The sequence below is a fragment of the Schistocerca gregaria genome, chromosome 10 (genome assembly GCF_023897955.1).
Source record: "Schistocerca gregaria isolate iqSchGreg1 chromosome 10, iqSchGreg1.2, whole genome shotgun sequence".
NCBI classification, from domain to species: domain Eukaryota; kingdom Metazoa; phylum Arthropoda; class Insecta; order Orthoptera; family Acrididae; genus Schistocerca; species Schistocerca gregaria.
The window spans coordinates 80,735,989-80,757,363 of NC_064929.1; the positions used below are offsets into that span (position 1 = coordinate 80,735,989).

Below are 21,375 nucleotides of genomic sequence, written 5' to 3' on the forward strand. Positions count from 1 at the left end.
ATAAACTGTCAGAATTTCATTAGTTTATATTACATTTTGCAGTGTGAATTAGAATTTTTTTTTGAAAATAACAATATTCAAAGCTTTCACTTCATAAAAGAATAAACTAGTTAATAAATACCTTTCAGCTTCTTCATCAAATTCGCCTCTTTTTCTAAAAATTGCTCATGTATTTCGAAAGAACGAGCAATGAGGCTCTGGCACTTTTCGGAGCAATCTGCAGTTCCATTCACTTCAGTCATAGCCATATTGAGACAGTGCAGCTGTTATAAAATACAAAGAGGAAATTTTACACATAAGAGGTTACAACTAAACAGATTGCAATATCAGTATTTCTGCTTCAAATTATATGCCAACATTGTGTTAGAAATAAATTATTGCTACCCATGGTAGCATGACAATTATATATCAATGTTGACAAACAAATTAATGATGATGTAAATAAAATAGAAAGAAACTTCCTCATGGGACAAATATATTAAAAACAAAGATTCCAAGACTTACCAAGCGGGAAAGCGCCGGCAGACAGGCACAATGAACAAAACACACAAACACACACACAGGATTACTAGCTTTCGCAACCGATGGTTTCTTCTTCACGAAAGAGGGAAGGAGAGGGAAAGACGAAAGGATGGGGTTTTAAGGGAGAGGGTAAGGAGTCATTCCAATCCCGGGAGCGGAAAGACTTCCCTTAGGGGGAAAAAAAGGACAGGTGTACGCGCGCGCATGCACGTACGCACACACGCGTGCGCACGCATGCACGCACGCACGCACACACACACACACACACACACGCACGCACGCACGCACGCACACACACACACACACACACACGCGCGCGCGCGCGCACGCACGCACGCACGCACGCACACACACACACACACACACACACACACACACACACACACAAGCAGAAATATATGTCTGTGTGTGTGTGTGTGTGTGTGTGTGTGTGTGTGTGTGTGTGTGTGTGTGTGTGTGTGTGTGTACACCTGTCCTTTTTCCCCCCCTAAGGGAAGTCTTTCCGCTCCTGGGATTGGAATGACTCCATACCCTCTCCCTTAAAACCCACATCCTTTCGTCTTTCCCTCTCCTTCCTTCTTTCCTGAAGAAGCAACCATCGGTTGCGAAAGCTAGTAATTCTGTTTGTGTGTTTTGTTCATTGTGCCTGTCTGCCGGTGCTTTCCCGCTTGGTAAGTCTTGGAATCTTTGTTTTTAATATATTGACAAACAAATGTTTTGATATATTAAGTACTGCACATTTTAGAGATAGTTAACTGTATTTGCAGTCCAAAATTATTTCTAATTTAGGCAAGATATCGCGAAATATCAGAAACACAAACACTCTACGAAATGATTTTTTTTTCTTGCCCCTAAACTGGCTAAATGGCAAGTTTATTGTCCGGTTTCTCATCTTCAACAGATCCAGAACAAAATTGATCAAGCCAAAACATATGCAGAATAGTATGTATGAGTCATCATTCATTAACTAAATTTCAAGTTCATCAACTTCACTGCTGTGGCAATTAGTTTTCACGGAATCCACAGTTTGGGTGCACGCAAAAAAATTGCTCGTGGCACTTATAACAACTACTCTGCAACATACTAGTAACAAGCTACTCTGTGATATCATGGTCCATACAGTATTATTATGGATAATGCAAAGTGCACCGATGAGAAGTGCTCACCTCCTTTCAGTGCCATATTTGGCCATCATTCTAATCCAGGCTGAAGCAAGGCTCAAAAAATGAAATGAAATGCAGCAAACCAGTGCATTACAGTCAGTACTGAATCTAATGGAGCTGAGGCAGTGCTGGGCTGTAGAGATGGGAAGGGGTGTGGTGGTGTGCAGTCTGCCCCAGGCATGGGGTACTTCCAAATCTTGAAGACCTCATGATTAGCCCCCCCCCCCCCCCCCCCCTCCCAATGACCAGATAAATTTTAATAAACTCTCAAACAAGCTCAAAATAAGCTCAGTAAAGAAAAGGCAGTTTGAAATTCGAAGACTGATACATATGAATATAAACATTACCAGCTAATGGCAATTTTTGATGAGTGGGTTTAGAATTTTTACAGTTTTCGTAAAACACTGCGAGGAACTTAAGAACTGTAGAAAGATAATCAGTTGTCTGTTGGATGAAATTATTCTACATGAACCAAATTTTGGTATCTATGCCACCTACATAGGGGTACTAGACGTAAATTTTACAATGTTTCCAAATTGCTGAAACAAAATTAGTGCTTTAAATTTCTAATGATGCTGTGGCCGTAGCACAGGAGAATCTGTTAGAAATTTACTATGAGTCTGAAAAACGGCTGGTGTTGCAAGAAATAAAAAGGTATCTTAAAGGCATTTACGTGCAACCGATACTAGTGTGAGCATTGCTGTGGAACTTCAGTGAATAATTACCCTTTGAATCACTAATGATCCATATTTTTGGAACCCTGAAAGAAGATACTCTTGGCTGTTGATTTGCTTCAGACAAAGAGGTGCATGAATGTATCATGGTTCCTTAGGCATTCTTCCATGCTAGCACTGACTGACTCATCACACAGTAATTATTTTTGAAATTATGAACAATTTACTTAAATTTTTTCAATCTGTGTCATTTTTATTTGGCTGCCCCTTATATTTTATAATTACCTGAGCATAGTGTACACACATTATAAATGCCTGATGTTTTTGTCCCCTTATATTTTATAATTACCTGAGCATAGTGTACACACATTATAAATGCCTGATGTTTTTGTCAGCCATTATATATATATATATATATATAACTAGAATTATAATTAGAATAAATGTGCACAGGTTGTGTGTAACATTTCTGTGTTCACATTGTTTATTATTTACAGACATCTACCAGTGATTTTACTCTCTCTCTCTCTCTCTCTCTCTCTCTCTCTCTCTCTCTCTCTCTCTCTTTTTTTTTTTTTTTTTACAGCTGGTCACATGGTAACCGTCACAGGATTGGTTGCACAATTCACACATACAGTTGCTGCCGGGATCGTGGAAACACATGTTCTCGCATATTTTTGGTCATATCCAAGCACTGCTATTGAGTTTACCAGGAGAGGAGTTCTTGATCTGAGTTGGTCCAGCATATGTTTGTCATGGCTTCTGTTGTATAAAAGTCCAGGCAAATTTCCCTTTTCTTCTCTTCTTCTCTCTTTCATGTAGGAGTTTATTCGAGTTGACGTTGGATGGGAGCCTCATACGCAGTTCCTCTATGAAAAAGGGTTCCCTGGCGAGTTCGTATACTAGCATCCACTTTGTGTGTGTTGAAACACCTAGGGCAACTTTCAAGAAGCATGACTTAACTGCTTCCAGAGTCCTTAGGTCTTTCAGACTCAACTTTTCCCACATAAGATCTATTCCATAGGTTGTGATGGGAACTATTTTTGCAGTGAACAAGGCCATGGCTGCTTTCAGTGACAGTATGGATATTGCCTTCATGTGAAACATGACTTTTGTGACAGCTGTTGCTCGAGATTTTACACATATTTGGAATGACCTGGCAGTGGTTTGCATATTCTGTCCCAGATATTTGAAGCTATTGACGGTCATAAGAGTTTCCATCCCAAGAAATATTCTGTCCTTAGAGCTTTACGTCTGCCAGTACCGTTCGCAGGAGAGCTTCTGTTAAGTTTGGAAGGTAAGAGACGAGGTACTGGCAGAAGTAAAGCTGTGAGGACAGGGCGTGAGTCGTGCTTGGGTAGCTCAAATGGTAGAGCACTTGCCCCCGAAATGCAAAGGTCCCGAATTCGAGTTTCGGCCCGGCACACAGTTTTAATCTGCCAGAAGTTTCATATCAGCGCACACTCTGCTGTAGAGTGAAAATTTCATTCTAGTATCTATTATTGGTTGGAGCAGTAGGCTAGCTGAACTTTTGATATGTTCATCACATATTCTGTCAGGGCCTGGAGCCTTCTTGGGTTTTAGAGATTATGTTATCTGGTGTACCTCTTCCATCGTGAAGGGGTTAGTTTCCATTAGGTCTGTCGCCATATTGATCGTTTCACATGCGGTGCTGGTTTTAACTATGTTGAGAATATTGCTGAAATGTTCTTCCCCAACCGTATCTATTTGTCCACTGCTCTGAGCTTTTCATAGCCTCATTGCTAAGTATGGGTCCCTTATGGCTTCCTTCACCATACTGATTGTTTCCTGTTCCATGCATTCCTTTCGTTTAGCCTTCAGAAGATTTTTGTATTCTTTTCCGATTTAGCACCAGGATGTTACATCCTCTAGGCTCTGGCTGGATTTTGCAGTATGTAGTGCATGGAGGGTGATCTTTCTTTTTCCGTAAGATTCTTCATCGAACCATTTCTGCGCTCTCCTTTCGGGGCTGCGCATTAGGGCAGACTGAATTGTTTTTGCCAGGGTTATGGCAGCCGATGCAATGTAGTTTCCCTTTAAGTGGTTCTCAAATTCTTTCCATTCTTCTGTCTACTGACTTGGTACATGGCTATTTAGCTGCCATGAGGCTTTAATTGCTGTGGCTTTTACTCTGTTCTTCACATTTGGGAAGTAAAAATTGGCCATGACTAGGAAAATATGACTCGAGATCTCCAGCTACGATCATGTTTCGTCCTGGCATCACATGTCTTAAGACAGTCACAATGGCTGCTATTATGTCTTCTATTGGCGTTAGTGGTTCTACGTACATGGCTATTACAGAGAGGTTTTCGAAATTCATCACAAGTGTGTCTTGATCCTGGTGTGTTCTTAGTAATTTTCCCATTTTTGGCTTGAAGATGCAGGAAATTCCTCATTTCAGCTGTCCTCTTGGTCCTTGTGTTGCTTGTATATGTTGCAAGTAAAATCTGTTTACCTCTAAGGATATAGCTGTCAGATCTTCTATGAGGATTATTATGTCACATGCATACAGGAAGGTGTCATCATTGAGAACTGTAGGAGGATACAAGATGAGTTGGACAATATTTCTAGTTGATGTGGTAAATGGCAACTAGCTCTAAAAGGAGAAAAATGTAGGAAAAACAAGTCCATAATGTTCGAATACAGCATTAGAAGTGCGAGGCTTGAGAGAGTTACGTTGTTCAAATATCTAAGCATCATGTTGCAAAGTGATATGAAATAGAATGAGCATGTAAAGATTGTAGTAGGGAAGCCGAATTGTCAGATTCTGTTTAGACAATTTTAGGTAAGTGTGGTTCATCTGTAAAGAAGACTGCATTTTACGAAGATGCTTGGGGAATTGAAATAGGAAACCCTGGAGGGAAGGCTACATTCTTTTTGAGGAACACTATTGAGAAAATTTAGAGAACTGGCATTCGCAGTTGACTGCAAAATGATTCTACTGCTGCTAACATACATTTTGCGAAAGGACATTGAAGATAAGACAAGAGAAACTGGGACTCTTATGGCGGCATAGAGACAGTTGCTTTCCTTTGTTCTACTTGCATGTGAACTAGAAGGCACAACATACCCTCCGAGAAGCGCCATACAGTGGCTTGCAGAATATGTATGTAGGTGTAGTGTAGATGAAGATCTTGATGTAGAAAGAAACTGCACAAAAAGTCAGTCACCAGATATATTTTGAGACAAGTCCCATAATTTACGGAGAAAAAATATGGAAAAATTAAATGAGTTCCACAAGTTAAATATCTTGGTGAAACCATTCAGGAAAATGGAATCAAAACAAAAGTAAACAAAATTAGATGCAGACAGATGGAACTGCACACCAACTCACCCAAAATATCTACAACAAGAAATTATCCTGCAAGCACACAAAACTAAGACATTACAATATGGTAATTAAACCACAATGCCTCTTTGGATTACAAACACTAATTTGGAATGAGAAAACAATGCAATCAAAACACTGCGAAAAAGGAACGCAAAATCGTAAGAAAAATTCTACGCCGAAAACTTGCGCATGAACAATACCAACTCAGAAGCAATCAGAAAATCCAACAATATACAAATACCCATAATGAAATTAGGAAACACAGGTTAAAATTCTATGCACACATTAGAAGAATGAACCCAGACAAACTTACAAAACAAATTGTCTGCTTTTATGAGAATATGAGCAAAGCCAAAACTGACAATGAATTACTCCAGAAAATATTCACAAATGCCAAATCTTCAGGCCCAAATTTTACAAATGGCAAGTTGACCACATGAAAAAACCAAAGAAGAAGAAGAAGAAGATATTATTATTATTATTAACCCCGTGGAGGCCCGGGAAAAGAATAGGACTCTGGTATGTTCTGCCAGTGGTAAAAGGCGACGAAAAGAACAAACCACTAATCGGGCTAACCCCCCTTTTAGTGTGATTAGTTGGTTCAGGACAGAACTAAAGAAGCCTCGGACAAGCGCCGTCATGGTCGGGGACGACGCCTGAGCCCTAAGCACACCCACAATGGTAACGACACTGCTAGCCAACTGGAAAATGATTTAAATCCTAATAGAGGTGTTTTGCAGGATATGCTTCTTGCAACCACCCTAGAAGGAAAACAAAGACAGAGGGTGAGATGGTCAGATGAAGTTAACTGACACCTCATCTTCTGTTATTACCAAGCAACAAACCTAGGAACCAACACAACTGGATACAGATCACAAGTATACAAAACATTTATTACCAGATACCCAGAATTAAAATTTTTAACCGAACAACGACTAGCTGATCAGATCCGTGTAATAATCAAAAATAACAGGATACCCCAGTCAGAAAACATCAAACAACAAGTACAGCAAATACTGGAATAAAATAATGTGCAATCAGAAGAAGAAAATACGGTAATGGACTCAAACTTCCCAGAGCAAACAAACAAAGAACAACACGCATCAATTAAACAATCAGAGGAAAACGAAATCTTAAGACTGCCACCAGAACAAGTACAAATAGAACACGAAGTGAGACACATGTTAGATTTAGAAGAAAAATTTCAGCTGACATATACAGAATACAAAGACACAAATACAGACATTAGACCATTCTTGCATAGACCGCCAAATAACCCACAAGTCCAAACAACAATAAAAACTATCAACACAATAATACACAACAAGATAAAAGAAAACACAACGATGAAAGAGTTACAACTACTGGTTTATATAGGAGCACTCACTACACTAAATACACACACTAGGCAGAGATCAGAACTGACCAACACACAGAAGAAACCCACAAAACCAGCATGGCAACACAGGCTACAGATCAGAATAGAAAAGGTGAGAAAGATATCGGACAGCTAACACAGTATATAAGAAAAGAAATATCAAACAAAAAACAAAAAGGTTAGGTAAAATCTCACAACAAGAAGCGATAGAGCAATTACGTGAAAAGAAGAAGAAATTACAAGCATTGGCCAAACGTCTTACAGGATACAAAAAAAAAGTGAAAACAGAAGGAAACAAAACCAAACATTCAACACAAACCAAAAGAAATTTTACCAGACAATAGATAACACACAGATTAAAACAGACAATCCACCAAACATAACAGACATGGAACACTTCTGGAGCAACATATGATCAAACCCGGTACAACATAACAGACATGCACGGTGGATACAAGCAGAAACAGAAACATACAAGATGATACCCAAATGCCTGAAGTGATAATTTTGCAACATGAAGTTACCTGAGCAATTAATTCTACACGCAATTGTAAAGCCCCTGGAGAAGATAAAATAGCAAATTTCTGGCTAAAGAAGATCACTCAACACATTCACATCTAACTAAATTATTTAACAATTACTAACAAAGAGATAGAGGGGCTGCCCAGTACTTACCTCAGCTCAGTACAGCCGATAGAAACACAAAAAACAACCGAAAATTTAAGTTCCTAGCTTTCGGAATAAATGTTCCTTCATCAGGGAGGAGAGAGGGGAAAGAAAGGGAAGAAGGGAAAGTGGATTTAGTTACTCACAACCCAGGTTATGAAGCAACAGGCAAAGGAAAACAGGGAAGGTAGCAAGGATGGAGGCATGGTTGTCAGAGGGAAGCCAAAGATATTCTACTGTAGGTACTGTGCCAGCTTCAAACCAAAGAGGACGCATACAGAAGTAAAGAGGTGTATAGCATAAAGATGTAGGATGAAAAGATGCATGAATGGCTAAAGAGGAAAGGGAAAGAGGAGAAGACTGAAAAGTAAATGGGAGTGAGGTTGTTTAACGTATGTTCAGTCCAGGGGGATGGCGGGATGAAAGGATGTGCTGGAGTGCAAGTTCCCATCTCCGGAGTTCAGAGGGACTGGTGTTGGGCGGGACAAGCCAAATATCACATACGGTGTAGCAGGTTCCTAGGTCCCTAGAATTATGCTGGAGGGCATGCTCTGCTGCTGGGTATTGGACACCTCCTAGGCGGACAGTTCGTCTATGTCATACCAATGTAAAAGGCTGTGCAGTGCAGGCATGTCAACTGATAAATGACATGTGTAGTTTCACACGTGGCCTTGCCTTGAATTGTGTATGTTTTACCAGTAGCGGGGCTGGAGTAGGAGGTTGTGGGGCGATGCATGGGGCAGGTTTTGCAGCGGGGTTGGTTACAGGGGTAGGAACCGCTGGGTAGAGAAGGTAGTCTGGGAATATTGTAGGGTTTAACAAGGATGTTACGGAGGTTAGTTGGACGACGAAAGGCAACTCTGGGTGGTGTGGGGAGAATTTTGTCAAGGGATGATCTCATTTCAGGGGTTGACTTGAGAAAGTCATATCCCTGGCGGAGTAATTTATTGATGTATTCGAGGCCAGGATAATATTGGGTGACAAGGGGGATGCTTCTGTGTGGTCTGAGGGTAGGAATATTGTTGTTGGACGGGGAGGAATGTATTGCTCGGGAGATCTGTTTGTGGACAAGGTCTGCAGGATAATTACTTCACTTTTGAAGGCCAGACCTACAAACAAATCAGGGGAACTGCCATGGGAACCAGGATGGCTCCCTCCTATGCCAACCTCTTCATGGGCAGCATGGAGGAGGCTTTCCTGAAGACGCAACAGCTGCTTCCCCTGGCCTGGTATAGGTTTATAGATGACATCTTTGTGGTCTGGACTCATGGTGAAGAAACACTCCTTAAATTCCTCCATAACCTCAACTCCTTTTTGAATCTGAATTTCACCTGGTCCTTTTCCAAAACCCAAGCCACCTTCCTGGATGTTGACCTCCATCTTGTTGAAGCTCACATCCACACCTCTGTCCATATCAAACCCACCAACAAACAACAGTACCTTCACTTTGATAGCTGCCATCCATTCCACATCAAACGCTCCCTTCCCTACAGCCTAGGTATTCGTGGCAAACGTATCTGCTCCAGTGACGTATCCCTCAACAATTACACCAATAACCTGACCAGTGCTTTCCTCTCCCGCAACTATCCTGCAGACCTTGTCCACAAACAGATCTCCCGAGCAATACATTCCTCCCCGTCCAACAACAATATTCCTACCCTCAGACCACACAGAAGCATCCCCCTTGTCACCCAATATTATCCTGGCCTCGAATACATCAATAAATTACTCCGCCAGGGATATGACTTTCTCAAGTCAACCCCTGAAATGAGATCATCCCTTGACAAAATTCTCCCCACACCACCCAGAGTTGCCTTTCGTCGTCCAACTAACCTCCGTAACATCCTTGTTAAACCCTACAATATTCCCAGACTACCTTCTCTACCCAGCGGTTCCTATCCCTGTAACCGACCCGGCTGCAAAACCTGCCCCATGCATCCCCCCACAACCACCTACTCCAGCCCCGCTACTGGTAAAACATACACAATTCAAGGCAGGGCCACGTGTGAAACTACACATGTCATTTATCAGCTGACATGCCTACACTGCACAGCCTTTTACATTGGTACGACAACAAATAAACTGGCTGAGCGCATGAACGGACACAGACGAACTGTCCGCCTAGGAGATGTCCAATACCCAGTAGCGGAGCATGCCCTCCAGCATAATTCTAGGCACCTAGGAACCTGCTACACTGTGTGTGCCATTTGGCTTCTCCCACCCAACACCAGTCCCTCTGAACTTCGGAGATGGGAACTTGCACTCCAGCACATCCTTTCATCCCGCCATCCCCCTGGACTGAACATACGTTAAACAACCTCACTCCCATTTACTTTTCAGTCTTCTCCTCTTTCCCTTTCCTCTTTAGCCATTCATGCATCTTTTCATCCTACATCTTTATACTATACACCTCTTTACTTGTGTATGCATCCTCTTTGGTTTGAAGCTGACACAGTACCTGACAACTATGCCTCCATCCTTGCTACCTTCCCTGTTTTCCTTTCCCTGTTGCTTCGTAACCTGGGTTGTGAGTAACTAAATCCACTTTCCCTTCTTCCCTTTCTTTCCCCTCTCTCCTCCCTGATGAAGGAACATTTATTCCGAAAGCTAGGAACTTAAATTTTCGGTTGTCTTTTGTGTTTCTATCGGCTGTACTGAGCTGAGGTAAGTACTGGCCAGCCCCTCTATCTCTTTGTTAGTAAATGTTTCATATCTTTGTATGACATTTTCCATTAATTAGTTAAATTATTTAACAGTTACGTTGCAGACCCATACACATTCCCTGATACACTTACACATGGAATAACTTATATGAAACCTACAGATCAAGCAGACACAGTAAACCCAGCAAAATATCGCCCATAATATGCCTACCAACAATATACAAAATATTAACTTCAGTCATTACACAGGAATTAATGACACATACAACACACAACAAAATTATAAATTAAGAACAAAAAGGCTGTGGCAAAGAAGCACGAGTGTGTAAAGATCAACTGATAATAGATGCAGAGGTGACATATCAAGCTAAAACTAAACAAAGGTCGCTGCACTACGCATACATTGATTACCAAAAAGCTTTTGAAAGTGTACCTCACTCATGGTTACTACAAATATTGGAAATATACAAAGTAGATCCTAAATTGATACAGTTCCTAAACATAGTAATGAAAAATTGGAAAACCACACTTAATATCCAAACAAATTTAAATAATATCACATCACAGCCAATACAGATTAAGTGTAGAATATACCAAAGAGACTCATTAAGTCCTTTCTGGTTCTGCCATGCTCTGAATCCACTATCCAACATGCTAAATAATACAAGTTATGGATATAATATTACTGCAACATACCAACACAAAATCACACATTTGCTATACATGGACGAACTAAAACTACTGGCAGCAACAAATTGACAACTCAACCAATTATTAAAGATAACAGAATTATTCAGCAATGATATAAATATGGCTTTTCGAACAGACACATGTAAGAAAAATAGCATAGTAAGGGAAAACACACTAAACAAGAAGAAGATAAATATGGCTTTTGGAACAGACAAATGTAAGAAAAATAGCATAGTCAAGAGAAAACACACTAAACAAGAAGATTACATATTGGATAACCACAGCGACTGCATAGAAGCAATGGAAAAAACAGATGCCTATAAATATCTAGGATACAGACAAAAAATAGGAATAGACAATACAAATATTAAAGAAGAACTAAAAGAAAAATATAGACAAAGACTAACAAAAATACTGAAAACAGAATTGACAGCAAGAAACAAGACAAAAGCTATAAATACTTATGCTGTACCAATATTGACCTACTCATTTGGAGTAGTGAAATGGAGTAACACAGACCTAGAAGCACTCAATACACTTACACCATCACAATGCCACAAATATAAAATACATCACATACATTCAGCAACAGAAAGATTCACATTAAGCACAAAGGAAGGAGGGAGGGGATTTATCGACATAAAAAAACCTACATTATGAACAGGTAGAAAATTTAAGAAAATTCTTTATAGAACGAGCAGAAACTAGCAAAATACACAAAGCAATCACTCACATAAATACATCGGCTACACCACTGCAATTTCATAACCACTTCTACAACCCTTTAGATCACATAACATCAACAGATACGAAGAAAGTAAATTGGAAAAAGAAAACACTACATGGCAAGCACCCGTATCATCTAACACAGCCACACATCGATCAAGACGCATCCAACACATGGCTAATAAAAGGCAATATATACAGCGAGACTGAAGGATTCATGATTGCAATACAGGATCAAACAATAAACAGCAGATATTATAGCAAGCATATTATTAAAGATCACAATACAACAGATAAATGCAGACTTTGCAAACAACAAATAGAAACAGTAGATCACATCACAAGCGGATGTACAATACTAGCAAATACAGAATACACCAGAAGACATGACAATGCAGCAAAAATTATACATCAACAACTTGCCATACAACATAAACTAATAAAACAACACGTTCCCACATACAAGTATGCACCACAAAATGTACTGGAGAATGATGAATACAAATTATACTGGAACAGAACCATTATAACAGATAAAACAGCACCACATAACAAACCTGACATTATACTCACCAATAAAAAGAAGAAATTATCACAACTGATTGAAATATCCATACCCAATACAACAAATATACAGAAGAAAACAGGAGAAAAAATTGAAAAATACATCCAACTGGCTGAGGAGGTCAAGGACATGTGGCATCAGGATAAAGTTGACATTATAACAATTATACTATCAACTACAGGATTCATACCACACAATATCCACCAGTACATCAACGCAATACAGCTACATTCAAACGTATACATACAACTACAGAAATCTGTAATTATTGATACATGTTCCATTACCCGAAAGTTCCTAAATGCTATGTAACATATACCGTTCAGTTAAAAGGAAGTCATGCTTGATCAAGGTCCGCGTCGCTTTCCATTTATAACCAGGCATAACGTCTGAGAAAGTCAAAATAATAATAATAAATGAAATATTATGAAGTGTTGTCCTAAAGCAGTTGTCTGGAGTGTAGCCTTATGCAGAAGTGAAATACAGTCAATAAACAGTACATAGAATATGATAACAGAAGATTTTAAAATGTAGTGCAACAGAAGAACAAGATTCGATGGTAGATCATGGAACTAAAGAAGATTACCTGAATCGGATTGGAGAGAAAAGAAATTTGTGGCACTGCTTGACTAAAATAAGTGAACAGTAGATAGCAAACATCCTGAGGTATCAAGGTATAGTCAATTAGAAAACAGAGTTTAGTGTGGGGCTACAAATTGTAGTGAGAGACCAAGAACAGACTACAGTGAATGTAGATACAGTAGTTATGCTAACATGAAAAGAGTGCACAGAATACACTATTGTTGACAGCTGCATCAGACAAATCTTCCAATTGAAGGCTGGAACAACAAAAGCTATGTTAACGAGTTATCAGTTTGGAAATTGCGCATGCAACATCGTAGGTCCATGGCGTTAATTTCTAATGGTGACTGACGGAAGGTTGACAACTGTACAGAAGGCAAATTTTTTTTTTACTATTCGTAGAAACAAAGTGAATGATAGTGACATATGTTTTCATGCCAATTTCGGCGAACAGTGAAAAATCACTCTCAGGCTAGATGCAAGTTCTCTCACCAATTTCAATGTAGTGGGTCTGTTAAGACGAGTAAGAATTCACATGTTGTTAGTGTTTGCATGCAAGAAAGCAATGAAAACATGTGAGTCATCTTCATCCATATGGTGTTGCGAACAAGCAGAACATCTAGAACTGGCAGCTCCAGAGCCTGTGACCTTAACACTGTTGTTGAAGACCTATGTGACAGCAGCTTCAGTCAGTTGGTCAAAACAAACAAAATCCAGCTGGCTAAAAACTGTAGCCGGTCACTGAAGGATACTCTTAACAAGGGTCACTGTAGTCACAATTACTAAGCTACACTATGTGATCAAAAGTATCCGGACACCTGGCTGAAAATGCCTTAAAAGCTCATGGCATCCTCCATCGGTAATGCTGGAATTCGCCATTCGCCTTTTTGACGGCTTCCACTTCCACTCTCACAGGCATACGTTCAATCAGTTGTTGGAAGGTTTCTTGGGGAATGGTAGCCCATTCTTCACAGAGTGCAGCACTGAGGAGAGGTACTGATGTCGATCGGTGAGGCATGCCACGAAGTCGGCGTTCCAAAACATCACGAAGATGTTCTGTAGGATTCAGGTCAGGACGCTGTGCAAGCCAGTACATTACAGGAATGTTGTTGTTGTGGAATCACTCTGGCACAGGCTGTGCATTACGAACAGGTGCTCGACCATGTTGAAAGATGCAACTGTCATCCCCGAATTGCTCTTCAACAATGGGAAGCGGGGTGATTAAAACATCAATGTAGCCTGTGCTGTGACAGTGTCATGCAAAACAACAAGGGGTGCAAGCCTCCTCCATGAAAAACACGACCGCCCACATCTCGTGGTCATGCAGTAGCGTTCTCGCTGCCCACGCCCGGGTTCGATTCCCAGCGGGGTCAGGAATTTTCTCTGCCTCTTGATGGCTGGGTGTTGTGTGATGTCCTTAGGTTAGTTAGGTTTAAGTAGTTCTAAGTTCTAGGGAACTGATGACCATCGATGTTAAGTCCCATAGTGCTCAGAGCCATTTGAACCATTTTGAAAAGCACGACCACACCATAACATCGCCACCTCCGAATTTTACTGTTGGCACTACGCACGCTGGCAGATGACGTTAACCAGGCATTCACCATACCCACACCTTGCCATCAGATTGCCACATTGTGTACCATAATTCATCACTCTACACAATGTTTTTCCACTGTTTAATCATTCAATGTTTACACTCCATACACGAAGTGAGACGTTTGGCATTTACTGATGTGATGTGTGGATTATGAGCAGCCACTCGACCATGAAATCCAAGTTTTCTCACCTCCCACTTAACTGTCATAGTACTTGCAGTGGATCCTGATGCAGTTTGGAATTGTTGAGAGAGTCTGGTTAGATGTCTGCCTATTACACATTACGACCTCCTTCAACCGTCGACGATCTCTGTCAGTCAACAGACAAGTTCGGACTGTACACTTGTGCTGTACGTGTCCCTTCACATTTCCATTTCACTATCATATCAGAGAAAGTGGACATTTAGGAGCCTGGAAATCTCATGTACAGTCATATGACAGAAGTGACGCCCAATCACCTGATCACGTTCAAAGTTCACGATTTCTACGGAGTGCCCCAACTTGCTCTCTCACAATGTCTAATGACCACTGAGGTCACTGATATGGAGTACCTGGAAGTAGATTCCTGAGAGGCTTGCACTGAAGTATACCAGGCCCTGGTGGTCACCTTGTTTGTTCTCAGCTTGTAGAAGGTTACGGTTGCCTAACATCCCATATCTCAGATTTCCCAAATTGGATGTTGCATTCATATGTTTGGGGACTGTGGGCTCATGTCTTCTGTGGTTGATTATTTAGCTAATTTGTCAGCACGTTCATTTCTCAGAATACCCCACTTGGAGCAGAGTCCAGTTCCGGAACTGTGAAGGTTAACTAGTTGGTCTTGGACCTTAGTGAGCAAAAAGTTTCTGTGGTAGCACTGAGTTATGACATGCTCATGGACTCGCTATGAATCAGAATGTCCTTTGTGGATAGAGTATTATTGTATTGTACTGTAGAGCCCATGTGTACACTGCATGAATGTGGCAGAAAATGCTTCTCATGTCACCTTACATATGAAAATGCACAACCAAAACTGTCACTAACTTTTCATCCATTTGTGAAGATGGATGTCGAATTTGGGTAACTGCAGAGAACCAAACAGAATAGGTGTCTGAGGAAGGTAGGGTCAACAGTTTTCTTAGGGGCACAGAAGAGGATCACCTAAAACAGAGGACTGGGTACTCACCACCGGGGATGTTGAGAGGGAACTCCGTGCACACAGACAAGAGCAGCAGTTGGAGGTCCTCGCATGGAGCCTCCAATCGTATCTCAGCGTGTCTAATCAATTTTGGGCAATTTGTAAGCAGTCAGAACTGGTGGTTATGGAACAGTGAAGTAACACCGATGGAAAGGCACCCAACAGATTGTGACTGCATAGACGCCAAGAATTGCTGGTGTCTTACCGTCACTCCCTCGTGGGACACCAGCTTCCACCAGGAGGTTGTCTACAGGACTCATATGGGGGGTTCCAGTTGCCAACTGCACACCACTGTGCTGGACAGTGTCTAACAAGCTGTACACTTCAGGAACACCCAAACAGATACAGCATGAAATAAACACATTACTTTCTCTTTTCTAAAGAAGGCTGGAGTGTGATAGTGCCTTTTTCCCATTTAAGTCATGGTTGTCGTAACATACATACATAGCACACCACAAGATCTAGGTTAGGTTTGAAGGTAACACTCTGGTTGTGAGTTGGTGAAGCCAACAAATGTGAAAAAGGTCGTGGTAACAGACTGGACTGAACTGTACAGTAACCCAATGTATATGTTTGCTTCATATTATGAGCACTTTTCACTGTAAAAGTGAAAACTGTGTAAGGTAAATAAAGAAAATATATTATCTACTAAGTGGTTATAATTAAACTCGGATGAGTTTGCAAGCACAGGATTGCATTCTCCACATCAGAAAGAAGTATGTCCATGGGTATGCTGGCTACCTCTCTTGATATGCTGCACTTCAAATCAGCAAGTGTGTGGATGTTTCCTTGGTAAATCCTGTCTTTCAAGTAGCCCCACAACCAGAAATCACAGGGAGTGAGATCAAGCGATCGTGCCAGCCAAGCATTTGGAAATGATCATTTCCAAATGTATTTCAGAGAAGGAGATTAACTTCACAAGCAATGTGCAGTGGGGACACTGGTGAAGCATATTGCAGTAATGTGGGTTTTTTTCCTACCCTCTTTCCTGACGAAGCAACCGCCGGTTGCGAAAGCTCGAAATTTTGTGTGTGTGTTTGTGTGTTATTTTATTCTACCTGTCTACCGGCGCTTTCCCGCTTGGTAAGTCTTGGAATCTTTGTTTTTAATATATTTTTCCCATGTGGAAGTTTCTTTCTATTTTATTAATAACAGAATCAGTAACATAAGTGCAAGACAAATTTTAAATGCTCTTTCTGACTGTAACGGCCAGCTGTTGATAAAGCACGGTGCAAGCTCTGATAGTAAAGAGTAGTTTTATCAATTAATCCTTTAGATTAATCAACAGCGAAGGTCTGAAAACCTTCAGCAAGCATTTGGAGGAGTTGGAATGGGACATATAAGAAGGCTAAAAGGGCCAGTGATAAATGTAGCCTATGCAAATATGAATGTGTTGCCCTGTTTGCAACTGTGTAGGAAACAGTGGGCCACTAAGGGAATCAAAACAGCAGAGAAAATGCTTTATACTTCACTCAGCAAGTCTGATAAACCACAGGATAGGGAGTTTTAAATGTTATACTGTAGTATCCTAAGGACTGTGATTAAAGAACCGAAGAGGAAGTTCATTAAATCTGAAACTAACAGTTCAAATAAAAAACCAAAAACAATTTGGATGATGGTGAAAAGGGTGGACAGGTAAAGTTTAGCCAGTACAGGCACTACTGAAGCGTGTCATGGCAGATGATGAAATAGTTGGCAATATTTTCAACCACAATTTTTGGACAATAACTCATGAAATTGGTAGCAGAGGGTTTGTGGTTGATGCCGTGAACTTTCTACAAAAATCTGTGGAAAACAAAATCAGTCAGATGCATGTAGGGCTACCCCACATCACAACATATGAGGCTGGAAAGGTGCTAACACAAAGTAGAAACAAAAATAGCACTGGTGTGGACAATGAATCAATTAAAGTACTAGAGCACTGCTATTAATTTATTTTTAAGAGTTTTGTCAAATATTTAATGGAACTTTAAATCAATGTGCTCTTCCTATTGGATTCAAATGGGCAACTGTCAAACTATTCTTCAAAAAAGGTGATAAAGCTGAGGCTTCCAAGTCATCCTCAAATGCTCGATAAGTTTATGTAGAAGAGGATTATGGACCATCTAAATGCAATATCCATAATAAAATTCAACTATGGCTTAAATGACACAGCAGGGATGTGGCACGAGTCAAGAGGGCAGCAAGCAGCAAGCAGAAGGTAGAGTCAAATAATTCTGCAATAGCTACTGCCTGTTCTGACTAGAGTACAGTGAGATGTCGAATATTGTAGGGTTCCTATTCTTAATCTTTATCAATGAGCTGCCATTGTGTGTGAGCCAAAAAGCACACTTTATCCTATTTGCAGACAGCACAACCATTATGGTTGACAAAGCAACCAACTGCAGTCTAGAGAACACTTCACCCACGATATTCAATGGAGGTCTAGACTGGTTCACATCAAATCGTCTGTCTTTCAGTGTTAACAAGACTCAGTTCATTCAGTTTCAACTGCACATAAACTGGAAGATGCTGAAATAAATTGACAACTAAGCCTTCAAAATTCCTGGTATTACACACTAATAATCAGCTCTGAAACTGTCAATCCACATCCTCAACCTATGAAAACGACTAATTTGACAGCAGATGCTGTCTGTTCACTTACAACTCTTTGTGATTTGCAAACAATCAAAGCTGTATACCTTTGATATTTATGACATATGACATCATATTCTAGTGAAATCAGTCACATGTAAACAAAGTATTTATAAAAGTTTTCAGTATTGTGAATCTTGCAGCACTCAAATGTTGAAGAAAAAGACTTTAAATGTTTGGCACCAAAGCTTTTACATTAAACATTTAAAAATGTCTTTTTTCCCCCCAAAGTCTTTATGGCACTGATGGAGGTCATCAGATTTATGAGTAGAATCTACCATAGACACTCTTGCACAAATTTATTCAAACAGCTCACCATGAATGCCAGTACATTGTTTCACTTGTATGCTTGGTCAACAAGAATAGTTTAGTTTACAAAACAAAAATCGCAATGCAAGTAGTAAATGTGATCTTCACAAAGATACAAAACTCTCAGCATATGACAAAAAACAGTACATTATTGAATCATACAGGTATACATACAATAAACTTGTTCATGTAAAATCAGTCACTGGGGGTCTGATTAAAATTTTTCTTTTGGACAGCTCTTTCTATTCTTTACAGGAATTGTTTGACAGTGTGTAATACTTTGTGGACTGTGCTTAATTTTAAGCATACTGATATGAACTCCCTATGAAAACTGGTATCTCACTTGAGAACAGACATCTTTACATATGATTAAGAGGTGAATATGGAAGTATCAGATTTCACCTGTCTGAGAGAGAGAAGGGGGGGGGGGGACTCCATCAAACACAACAAGACACAAGACAACATCTACAAAAACAACCAACTCAAACTATTGAGACAATGGTCCTCACATGATTGAGCAGGTTCTAAATGTAGCCATCAATGTCCTGATCAAATAATTTGGAAAAACAATTGAAAAATATCCAGATTATAGGTAATAACATAATGACAACATGCGCTAAATGTGTTTCAGCTGTATCTCTAAAAGTAAATATTAAATTAGGTTCTCTCTACAATATCCCCCCCCCCCCCCAACATATGTGATCATTTAATCAGTGAAAATGCAAACAAATATCCCAACCTTTTTTGTATGTAACCCACTAATGAATGTCAGTCTTTTACAGTGCACAAGAACTTGACTTACTTCCATGAAAAAATCACAACTGAAAACTGAAGTCTTACTGGCAGTAATAAGAAGTCAAACAGACAGAAACGCAAAGTAAACCAGAATGGCGAAATAGTGGTGACTTAAGTCAGTCCTCTAATACACAGATACAACATTTCAAAATTTTTGTCAAGGAGCTCCTCTTTGCAAGTCTACCTTAATTTAACCAAAGGTGTCATTTATAAAGGTGAGACCAACATCAGTCTCACAAGCTATTTCTGATATTTCTTTACAGATAAACTTCATTAACAACACTTCATAAAGTTAATTTATTATGAAAAAGATTGAAGTTCTTTATGGGAAAGAATTTACATCAAGTAGACTCAGTTCCACAATCTAGCTGCTTAATTTGAGAGACTTATTTCCCCAATTTCTTTCCTTTCTTATATTTGTAGCTTGGTGTCATTATACAGACCATAAGCCTTACAATCTCATAAAACAGTATGACTGCACTGTATTCTGTCTTAATATATGAACAGTTACCACACAAAAACTGCCCTCCACTCTGCCAGCACAAATCGAAATCTTGACGTAATTTTGAATCCTAAAAAACTGTAGCATGTTATTTGAAAACTACTGAAAATGAAAACAGGTTCCCTCTCAGAACACAAACATTTAGATTTGTTATTGGTCAGTCGAATACCAGTTAATAATACACAAACTCCCACTTACGTTCGAGCAGGTAATTTTAATTTATTCGAAGGATTATAGTGATACGGCCAGAACATTAAATATCATTATCAGAAACACTTTCATTTCACTTTTCACGTTGAGTGAGTTCCTCTGCAGCCAACAACGTATAAATGTGAGCGAAGGTGGTCATATGCAAATTTATTATATAGTTAATGTGAACACAATAATGGGGTTGTAATGCACAGTCCATTTCAATAAAATGTGCATTTCCAGAATACAGAAATTTTCCACTGTATGTGTATTTCAAGGAATAACATTTCTTTCTTTATATCGTGAAGTTTTAGCATTGTCATCTGAGGTATCTTCGGGGCTAAAATCTGTATAAAACTAAATTTTCTTTCTGAAAACTTCTTAAACAAGAGGTATTTTTCCGTTATTTGGCACTAACCCTCTAAGTCTAGTTTTTCGGGTCTGACACCATCCAGAAATGATACAACGAAGGAATCTTTCGAACTATTCACAGTCCTCATAAATGCAAATACCCAATAACCTGAAAATAAAATCTGTGGTATATGTGTCGTAATTATGAAACTTACGTACTGACTACTGAACAGCGCGAATGTGTCAGCTTTGATCATTTAATACGTAAATACCGCCATATATTCCATAGGCCATACTGTGACCACTGAGCAGCGACCTATCAGCTCACGGGAACGACCACAGATAAAGCGTCTATCGCAAACAAAATAAACGCGATGGCGCCAAATTAAAAAGCCTCACACGTAAATGTTCTAAATAAACTCTCCCTCTTGCCATTTTGCCTGTTTTGTAGTCTGGTTAAATAAAAAATGCCAATACATGGTTTACATTATCATTTGTGGCCAAATTTTGGAGGAAAGTTTTCGTATCTGTTCATGATTGTTATGTTTTTCTGTTTTAAAAAATATTATTTTTATTATCATTATTATACATGAAGACACAGCTCTGAGTTGAACGTTACCTAATTGTAGTAAAGCCGTATTAGCAGCGCGCAAATGTCGAAAATGGATAAAAGTCGCTATTTATAGATTTTTTTCCAACATCGTGATTTTGGGAATGTTAATCAGATCAGAAGATCTCATGTAGCGATCATGTGGAAGAAAGGTGCAAAGCTTTCATCTCAGCCTTAAGTCACCTCATAAACACAGCTTCTTCAAAGGTCCGCCGAAACATAAATGTAAGAC

General features: G+C 39.7%; 1 protein-coding gene across 3 annotated transcripts in view; it reads right to left on the reverse strand.

The window, feature by feature from the left end:
* LOC126293522 (uncharacterized) overlaps positions 1–20,857 on the reverse strand; it is a 66,070-nt gene extending 45,213 nt beyond the window's left edge. Inside the window, exons 1-2 of one of the 3 annotated variants that reach the window (XM_049986780.1) lie at positions 20,753–20,857; positions 122–263 (exon numbers count right to left, since the gene is read on the reverse strand). In XM_049986780.1, the coding sequence (XP_049842737.1) occupies positions 122–248 (127 nt within the window). In that variant the 5' untranslated portion in view covers positions 249–263; positions 20,753–20,857. Of the gene's footprint in view, positions 1–121; positions 264–20,600 lie in introns of all 3 variants that reach the window. The other 2 variants (XM_049986779.1, XM_049986781.1) reach the window with 2 other exon arrangements.
* Positions 20,858–21,375: the final 518 nt, after the last annotated feature.